The 9,584-nt window shown below is 43.1% G+C and overlaps 1 protein-coding gene and 1 non-coding gene across 2 annotated transcripts; one reads left to right on the top strand and one right to left on the bottom strand.

The window, feature by feature from the left end:
• The first annotated feature begins 966 nt into the window (after window positions 1-966).
• Prmt9 (protein arginine methyltransferase 9) lies at window positions 967-7,231 on the top strand. The gene is made up of 3 exons (XM_028781472.1): window positions 967-1,206; window positions 3,034-3,217; window positions 6,415-7,231. The coding sequence occupies exons 1-3, from the start codon at window positions 1,129-1,131 to the stop codon at window positions 7,134-7,136; spliced, it is 984 nt and encodes a 327-aa protein (XP_028637305.1). The 5' UTR covers window positions 967-1,128; the 3' UTR covers window positions 7,137-7,231.
• On the bottom strand, window positions 4,098-4,204 carry LOC114632877. Its single transcript, XR_003713146.1, has one exon. It is a non-coding gene; the product is annotated as a U6 spliceosomal RNA (small nuclear RNA).
• Window positions 7,232-9,584: the final 2,353 nt, after the last annotated feature.

The following is a 9,584-nucleotide window of genomic DNA, read 5'->3' as shown; positions in this document are numbered from 1 at the left end:
TGTTACAGGGTGACAGTAGAAATGTTTAGAGGTTGGTAGGCCCAGGATACCAACCAGACAGCTGGGCCTCAGTCACCAAGCTGGGTGAATGAGAGTGCACGGGCTGCCTCTCAGTCTGTGTATCCAGATGTCTCTGTGTGCTCATTTACCTCCTTAGAGAATGCCAGTGAATACAGCTGTGTGGGCCAGTGCCCTCCCCAGGCTGCTGCTGACTGCCTGTCTTGTGGAGTGTGGAGTGTGGTTCTCACCTCATTGCTTTGATGCTCACTCAGCTCATTCATATTTTACTTGGTTGTCTTGTGCCCTTTGGTGAAGGACCTAAGTCTGTTCTTGTTTGTCTCCTGTTAGCTTGCCGAAATTCAAAAGCACATTTTTAAAATATGAGTCATTTGTTGAACATATGTTCTGTAAATACTTTCCTTTTTAAAAGTTTTAAAATTTATATTTCTGCATGTGTGTTTGTGTGTGCCATGTGTATGTGGAGTTTGTGGTGGTCATAAGAGGTGTTACTGGAGTTGAGGTAGTTGTACAACATCTGACGTGTGCTGGAACCCCACTGAACTCAGGAACTCTGCAAGAACGGCCAGGGTGCTTAACCACTAACTATCTCGACATCCCACAAAGTTGTTAATTTTTTTTTTTTAAAGATTTATTTATTGCGTATACAATGCTCCGCCTGCTTGTACACCTGCAGGCCACAAGAGGGCAGCAGCAGATCTCATTATAGATGGCTGTGAGCCACCAAGTGGTTGCTGGTAATCGAACTCAGGACCTTTAGAAGAGCAATCAGTGCTCTTAACCACCGAGCCATCTCTCCAGCCACCCAAGATTGTTAATTTTGATATGGAGTTATTTATCAATTTTTTCTTCATGTGATATATACATTTAAGAAATCTATAGCCGTGAGGTCTTATTTCATTCTTATGTTTATATTTTCTCAACTATTAGACAGTGATATTTGATACCTTAAAAAGCCCATCTTACACCTTACCTTTTTTTTCAACTCTTACTAGGGTTGGTGCTAAGGACATTGCTGGTATACATTTACCAACAAATGTGAAATTTCGGAGTCCAGCCTATTCTTCTGTAGATACTGAAGAAATAGTTGAACCATACACAACTGAAAAGATGAGTGGAATCCCTGGAGGATACCTGCCTTTGACAGAGTGCTTTCAGATTATGAAAGTTGATTTCAATAATCTTGAGGTAAAAACAACACGTTTACTTCTTACCTTTGTTGTTGTCTTTGTTTTGTTCTAGTCATGGTTTCTCTGTGTAGCCCCAGCTGTCCTGGACTCATTTTGTAGACCAGGCTGGCCTCCAACGCTGACATCCACCTGCCTCTGCCTCTAGAGCGCTGTGATCAGAGGTGTGCACCACCGCCACTACTGCCTGGCAGTGCCTTACTTTTTGAATGTATGTGAGGTTTTACTTATGAAGAAACAATTAGCAGCAAATTAAAATTCCCTTTTGAAAGTAGTCTTTTTCAGTGTAAGGGGAAAGCTCCCTGGGGTTGGTTAGGAGTCTGTGCTGTGCTTTGTGCTTTGCGAGAGTGTGCACTATGACAGTAGAAATAAGCTAATGTGTGAGCTACTCAGATGAAGTAATGTAGGCACTTCTGCCAAGTTCTTATGTGTGCAAGCACAGGGCGGACTCTCCAGCCTGCAGCTTTTCTTTTCTCTTTGACATCCTGTCTTCTCAAGTTCATGGTTTCCTTGAAATGACCAATAATCTAAACCTAATAATCTGAATTTAAATAAAGTTGTTAGGGCAGCGATTTTCAGCCTGTGGGTCATGACCCCTTGGTTGTCAAATGACCCTTTCAGAGGTCACCTAAGATCATGAGAAAACACTGATGTTTGTGTTATGATTCATAACAGTAGCAAAATTACAGTTATGAGGTAGCAGTGAAGATAATTTTATGGCTGGGGTCACCACAGTATGAGAGGTCTCAGGATTAGGAAGGCTGAGGACCACTGTGTTAGGGTAATAGCACCCCATTTCACCAAGGGCTGAAGGACTCCTGAGCCAGAGAACACTCAGGTTTTGGGGATGCTAGGGATTGGACCCAGAACCTGGCACTTGCTAGTCAAGCCTCTATACCATGTCTCTGTGTGTGTGCGCGCGTGTGTGTGTGTGTGTGTGTGTGTGTGTGTGTGTGTGTGTGTGTGTATTGGTGGATGACAAGATGTATGCATAAGGAACCCAAAGAGTCCAAGTTCAATAAAACTCCGTTTCTAATGTCTTGAAGAAAGAGTAATAATATTCATGTACAAGTGTCCGATGCTCCATTTTCGTGGACTGTGAAAGAAGGGTGTGTCAGCATGAGATTTTCAAATGCAGTCACTTCCCGTTAGCTTGCCTTGTCTTGAGAGTGGTCTGCAGTTCTCTTAAGTTTGCTTTTATAGCTGCTGAGCAGCCCTGTGTTTTAATGTCATTCCTGACTAGACACAATGTTCCAGGAAGTAATGGGAATACAACTATTGTGTACCTTACAGCTGTTCTTGTATTGTTACAGTTTTTATTTGAAGTTTTCCTTACACTGCACACCCTGTAAAAAGTTTTAGCTTTAAAAATGATGCCTGCCTGTTTAACACTTCCATGGAGTCCAGAGCAGAGTTCAGAAGCCCAGTCCTATCCTACCTTTTAAAGTGTCTCCTCCTTTCCCTGTGCCACTTGTTGAAGGGCCTCACTCTGGGCTTGCTTTTCTTTATGTGTGTGCACATACATACTCTTCCAGAATAGAATGACTCTGTTGCTTTGCTGCACACTTTTGCCACCCAGCACTGTCACTGGTGATTTGTCTTTATCCACAGTGTGTGTATATCTGCTACGTGTTCAGTAGCCACACGACATTCTGCAATTCCCTTCCCGCAGGGCAGGGCTGTGACTTTGAAGTTGGGCTGCGATGTGACATTGAGGGTCCACGCACATCAGTTTATAAAGCCTCTCATTCTCTTAGTATTCTAAAGGTTTTGGCTGCTTACTACTTTCCTGACCTCTGTCTTCTCATCCTTTTATGTTTCTTTTCAGGAATTAAAAAGTCTTGCAACTAAGAAGCCATACTCTCTTAATGTTCCTGCTGTTAAAGCAGGCATGTTGGATGCTATTATGGTTTGGTTTGTTCTCCAGCTTGATGATGAACACAGTTTGTCCACAAGTCCTAGTGAGGAAACCTGTTGGGAACAGGCTGTTTATCCAGTACAGGCCCTTGAAGGTAAGTATTGTCTCATTAAAAAAACATTTTGGGGCTGGAGAGGTGTGGTACCAGTGGAGTAGCTCAGAGCTGTCTACTCCCATGGTCCCATGGGAGCCAATGGCTTCTTCTGATAAGCAGACAAAACATCCATTTACATTTTTAAAATGCATAAATAATCTTTTAAAGCATTCTTTTAAACCAAACATTTCCCCACCAAACCAGTCAGACAAAATTCGTTGCTTTTAAAAGTAACTGTCAGTGACCAAAAAGAAAAAAGAATTACTTTTGAGATGAAGTATTCAGCAAAAGAAGTGTTACTTAAATATTTCAGAATTATAGATTCCTTTGTTCAAAGTAAATTTAAATAGCAAATGTGTAGTTTAGAACAGAGATTAAAGCCAGCTGCAGTACTGTATGTTGCTAATCATAGCATGTCAGGGTGTTGGGAGACAAGCAAATCTCTGGTAGTTCAAGGTCAGCCTGGTCTATATAGCAAGGTCTGGACTGCCCAGGGCTACATACTGAGATTTAGTTTCAAAAAATACTAAGAGGGATCAAATCATTACTCTGGAAAGTGGGAGAAAGGTGCTGAGTGTCCTGGAGGGGGGACTGAGATTGCCTGGAACGAGATTGCCTGCGATGAGTTGTTTGTGTATCAACTTACCAAAAGAGTAGATAAAGATAGTAAGAGAGCAAAAAATGCTGTGTGCAGTGTCACGTAACTTTAGTCCAAGCACTCTGGAAGCAGTTTGGGGCCAACCAGGGTTACATAGTGACACCCTGTCTCTAAATAAGTAAAACTTAAGAATTACTCTGCCTCAGCTATCACTGTCATTAATTATTTGATAGTTTCAAATGTTAGTTGTCGGTAGGTGAAAGGATGCTGCTTTTAAAAAGATGAAAAGTGAGACACTTTATGAATTTGCCTGCTGTCCTTGCTCAGAAATTGTGCTAATATTCTCAGTGTTGTTCTAACTTTAGCATAAGTGCTTCAGAAGTGAGTACTGCTTCATCTGTTTTTAAACAAAAGGGTTATAAAAGTATTAAGTACAGGAGTACTTAACCCATAGATGACATTTGTATTGCCCATGTGTAGTGGGCTGGAGAGATGGCTCAGTGGGTAAAGGTGCTTGCTTGCTACCAGTCCTAATGACTTGAGTTTGATTTCTGGAACCCACATGGTGGAAGGAGAGAACTGACTCCCCCAACTTGTCATCTGATCTACATAGATACCAGGGCAGGTGCATACCTCCTCCCCCCAGTAAATAAATATAGAAATTAAAATGTATACACTCCTAGAAGTACAAAGTCTTGCCATTTTAAGAGAATTTGGAGATCCATGAACTTCTCTGGGAAAAGTCTGTATTAATGATATTTTATGTCTAGGAAGAATGTTTAAAGCAGTTTGTTAGGTTCAATGCTCTTAGCAGTTAAGTTCATGGAAAAGCTCTGCCTGTTTAAAACAGGAAGGAAATACATTTCTGTGTAGTCTCTTAATCAAGGACCTGATTTGCTAAGGCCAGTAAACTGTGGAATCTAGTCTGAAGGTTTGTATTCAGATCTCGGCTCTCTTATTGAATGACTTTGCTGACTGGCCTTGCTGGTAAGAACTCAGAACTTTTACTGGGTCATATATGAGAAAAGGATGATGCTGTCTGTCCTAGAGTGTTGTAGGAAGGATCAAATACTAAATAGGTAAAGCTTGGCTCTCAGCAAGTTACATCTTTAAAATCTGTGTGTCTTTAGTTTCATTCTTTTACAGTAATTTAAATATCTCTTGAAGAAGTCTCAAACTTTAAATGCTTAAACACGAAAATGACAACTTTGTTTTTTTTCAATTACAAATATTTGTGTGTGTTTGTTCATGTGATGTGTGAGATGTTTCTTGGGAGAATGTACATCTCATGGCATGTATGTGGTCACAGGACAACTGTATCTGTCTATTTTACTTGGTCTCGAGGGGTTGAACTCAGGGAGTTAAGGTTGTAAGTCAAAATTTATTGGCTTAATCGATCTTTCTGTCTCAGCTTCCCATCTGGTACTGCAGGGATGTCCCACCATTCCTAGGTATAGGTTGTATTTTCATCTGGAACTAACAGGACAAACAGTCGTCATACATGGGTGGTGTAGAAATGGACCATGTGTGGGAACTCACAGAGGAGCACAGACTGGTCCTCACTGCAGGACTCGGTCTCCTTAAATCCCCTAAACATGCACACTTCCGGATGCATGGGGAGTGTTGGATACCACTGTGTTGTGCTTTCATTCTTTTGGAAATTGCCTATAGACAAAGCCTCCTTTACCCCCAGGTCTTCCTCAGTTTGGAAGCGCATCTACTGACTGTGGTAAAAACAGTATGCAGCTGGGCATTACAATGCATGTCTGTCATCCCAACACTTAGCACAGAGAGGGAGGACAACTAGGAGTGTCAGGCCAGCTTCAGCCACATGGCAAGTTTGAAGTGCACCCACTTGCAGCAAGAAACCCCAACATTTTGGAGATGCCAGTACCATGGTATAACTGCCAAGAAGAGCAGCAGCCGTGTGTTGTCCTGGTCTCGGCTAGGTTGATAAGGTCTAAGCTGTGCTGGGAGTCTTTCTTCAACTTGACATAAGCTAGAGTCATCTAAGAGGAGGAGACCTCAGTTAAGAAAATGCCTGTGTAAGATGAGACCGTAGGGAAGCCTGTAGAGTGTGGTCATCGTGAACGACTGACGGGGAGGGCCCAGCCCACTGTGGGGGTGCCATCTCTTTGTGGGGGGGTTCTAGTTTCTATAAGAAAGTAGGGTGAGCTGGGTGGCGGTAGTGTATGCCTTTAATCCCAGCACTCAGGAGGCAGAGGGAAGCGTACCTATGTGAGTTTGAAACTAGCCTGGTCAACAAAGCAAGTTCCAGGTTAGCCAGGGCTACACAAAGAACCTGTCTCCAAAAAATAAAGAAAGAAAGGAAAAAAAAAAAGAAAGGTGAGGAAGCCAGTAAGCAGCACCCTCCGTGGCCTCTGCTTCAGCTTCCAGGTTCTTGCCCTTCCTTCCTTTAATGATGAGCTGTGATATAGAAATGTAAGCCACATAAGCCCTTTCCTCCCCAGTGGACTGTTGATCACGTGTTTATTACAGTGATAGAAGTCCTAACTAAGACAGCCAGTTTCATATATGTATGTGTATATATGTATATATGCATATTTCTTTTTCCTCCTTTCCTTTCTTACAAATGAAGACTACTGCATACAGCCTGGAGATCGAGTGACAATGGAGGCATCTTGTCACGATTGTTACCTAAGAATCCAGGGGATCAGTATCTTGCATTTGGAACATGAAATGGAAGTTATAAAAAGTTTTACCAACAGTACAGACTTGCTCTCTCTAGGAAATGAGGCTGAACTCTGTAGTGCTCTGGCTAACCTTCAGACCAGTAGACCAGAAGCTCTCGAGCAGACCTGTGTGTTAGAGCCCACAGAGATTGCTTTGCTTAATAACATTCCGTATCATGAAGGCTTTAAGACGGCAATGAGGAAGGTGTTGTCTTCACTGGCCCCAGAGCCACTGTGCCAGCCCATGGACACTCACTGTCAGTACATGGAGATGAACTCTGGGAGTGGACAACGTAACACTGCTCCGAGCACCTCTGATCCTTTCTATGTGCTGGATGTGTCTGAAGGCTTCTCTCTTTTACCTATACTTGCTGGAACACTTGGCCGGGTTAAGCCCTACAGTTCAGTGGAAAAAGACCAGCACTGTATCGCTTTGGACCTCATATCTGAAGCCAATCACTTCCCTAAGGAAACACTTGAGTTTTGGCTGCGGCATATAGAGGATGAAGCTGCTGTGTTGCAAAGACCCAAATCAGACAAACTGTGGAGCATAATTATATTAGATGTCATTGAGCCTTCTGGGCTCATCCAGCAGGAGATAATGGAAAAGGCTGCAATATCCAGGTAAGCTGCAGTATCCAGGTACGCAAAACCACAAGTGCGGGGCGAGTTTGGGTTCCTTTTCTTTTCTTTCTTTCTTTAATTTTTTTTCTTTTTTAAATTCTGTGGGCAAAAGGAGTGAGACAAATGAATGTCTTACTTTCTAACCATGCCTTGACATCATGGTTTGTTCTGTGAGGGCCTCTAGGCAGGTTTGGGGTAGAGGCTGGTGGGCCAGAGTAGACTGTTGTTGACAATTTAGATCTTTCTTGAAACTGAGTTAATCACCAATAACTAAATGAGTCTTCACAAAAACTCTGAGTAGAAAGTTCACAAGCTTTCCAGAGTGGGTGAACACATCAAAATAAGGGAGAGAAAGTAATGTACCTCAAGCCTGGGGCGTGTCGCCCTGAGTGCCACTCTCCATTAAAGGACTGTTTCTTCCTCTAACCCACCTTTTGTTCAGTACCCTGTAACAGCTGTACAGAGATTTACCTTCCACACCAACCAGTTACTTCTCCAGACACCAGCTGCTGTTCTCTGATTCAGTTCAGTTCTGCTACTGGTATCTGGAGGTAGAGGTAGAACCTATAGGCGAGCCACCAACTTCAAAACCCAGATGCATAAAGTAGGTTGTCATCTATACTTCTAAACTGCCAGATACAGATGGAAGGGTTCCTCAGTGGATAAAACCCTCTTCAGATTTGGTGAACTTGTTACAGCAGCTCACAGGACTTAGGGATGTGTTTGCCTTAGATTAACCTGTTTGTTACAGAGGATGCAGATGAGCAGTCAGGAGACCTGCATAGAGCAAGGCACACGAAAGGATGTAGCGTGTCCATGGTCTTTCCAGACATACTGTTCAGCGACCTGCACACGCTGAGTGCACAGAAGCGCCCAACTCCATCCCTGGGGATTTCCATGGGGCTTCATTATGTGTATGGCATCACTGGGTATTAGTGATAACTCAGTCTGGCTTTGAGGCTAGGCAGGGGAATAAGGCAGAAACATCCAACTCTCTGTCATTCCTTATTCTTCCTGGAGAACAAACCTGAGAGTCTAGGAGTCCCTAGATCCTGAGATGGCGTCTGTATACAGAAGATACTCTTAACATTGTTTTGCCTATGTTAAGAGTCCTATGTTTAAGGAACTTTGTGCTAAAAACAAACAGCAGAACAACAGAAAACCAAGATCAAACATAGTGTTAGTATAAATCATTGCCCTATGTATGTCTTGTTTGGCCATTTCTCAATGAGTTTGTTTATCTTTAAATTCTTTTTTTAGGATTCATTTAAGTATGCTTTGCCTGCATGTATGTATTTGTACCATGTTGCTGTAATAATTGAAATCAGCGTTTTCTTGGGCTGACTGTCTAAGCGGTGATGGCTCTGCTTAGCTTTGCTGCCATGTTCCGTGGCCAGAGGCCACATGCACGTGCCACAGCTAGGAATGGCCAGCTAGAAACACCGGCCCTGCCACCCACAAGACGCCAGCGTGGTTCTCTCACGCTGTCTCCACAAGGCTGGGCTGAGCCCAGACCATCCTGCCATCCACGAAGGCCCAGTAGAAAATGAGACTCTAAGGCTTAGATTATCCAAAGGCTTTATAAGTTTGGTAATGCTCAAATTAACAAGATGCCCACACAATTTGAGGTGTTTCCCTGTTAACTAACCTAGATATAAGCTGTTACTGTACCCCATGCATGCATGGTGCCTGAAGACATCGTAAGAGGATGTTGGATCCCCTGGAACTGGAGTTACAGACGGTTGTTAATCACCATGATGGGTTCTAGGAATTGAAATAGGGTCTTTCGCAAGAGCAGCAAATGCTCCTAACAGTTGAGCCACCTCGTCAGCCTCCCATTTCTGAGTTTTATGCTTTGTGTTAATATTACGTTGCGGTAATGTGTTTTTCTTAGTTCTGTGAGCTACGTTAGCAGATTATCAGACACTTCCCTCAAAGAGGGAGTCGTGTGAATGCCACATGTGTATTAGTGATTGCAGAACACCAGACACCTGGGGTTTAGGATTGGCATCTGGAGAGGGGCAGTCCTATGGGACTGAGCCCTTTAACGTGAGTGATACAGGTGGATAGTGTTAGAATGACTGGGATCGTAAGCCACTTGGCTAACGTTGGAATATATGTGTATAGGTATGTTTGCATGCGTGCATGCGTTTATTTGTATGTATGTGAATGAGTGCTCTAGCTGTATATACACCTGTGTGCTAGAAGAGGCCATTAGGTCCCATTACAGATGGTTGTGAGCCACCACGTGGGTACTGGGAATTGAACTCAGGACCTCTGGAAGAACAGCAGTGAGTGCTCTTAACCGCTGAGCCATCTCTCCAGCCTCTGGAGAATTAATTAATTTTGGAGAAATGTTCTTTCCAGTTTGGTGTGAGATGTTTTTAATAAATAAGGGAAAGTACTTGTTTGGGAAGAAGTCACAAGGCTTATGGGATAGGGACGAGGTTCG

The sequence above is a fragment of the Grammomys surdaster genome, unplaced genomic scaffold (assembly GCF_004785775.1).
Source record: "Grammomys surdaster isolate TR1022 unplaced genomic scaffold, NIH_TR_1.0 445, whole genome shotgun sequence".
Classification (NCBI taxonomy): domain Eukaryota; kingdom Metazoa; phylum Chordata; class Mammalia; order Rodentia; family Muridae; genus Grammomys; species Grammomys surdaster.
This window is presented reverse-complemented; position numbering and strand designations above follow the sequence as displayed.

Bases quoted from the DNA above. Each gene is read 5' to 3' on its own strand.
- Prmt9 (XM_028781472.1), top strand. From the start codon at position 1,129: ATGAGTGGAATCCCTGGAGGATACCTGCCTTTGACAGAGTGCTTTCAG. The intron at 1,207-3,033 runs GTAAAAACAACA...GTTTCTTTTCAG, and splicing joins TTGATTTCAATAATCTTGAG to GAATTAAAAAGTCTTGCAAC. The intron at 3,218-6,414 runs GTAAGTATTGTC...TTACAAATGAAG, and splicing joins TCCAGTACAGGCCCTTGAAG to ACTACTGCATACAGCCTGGA.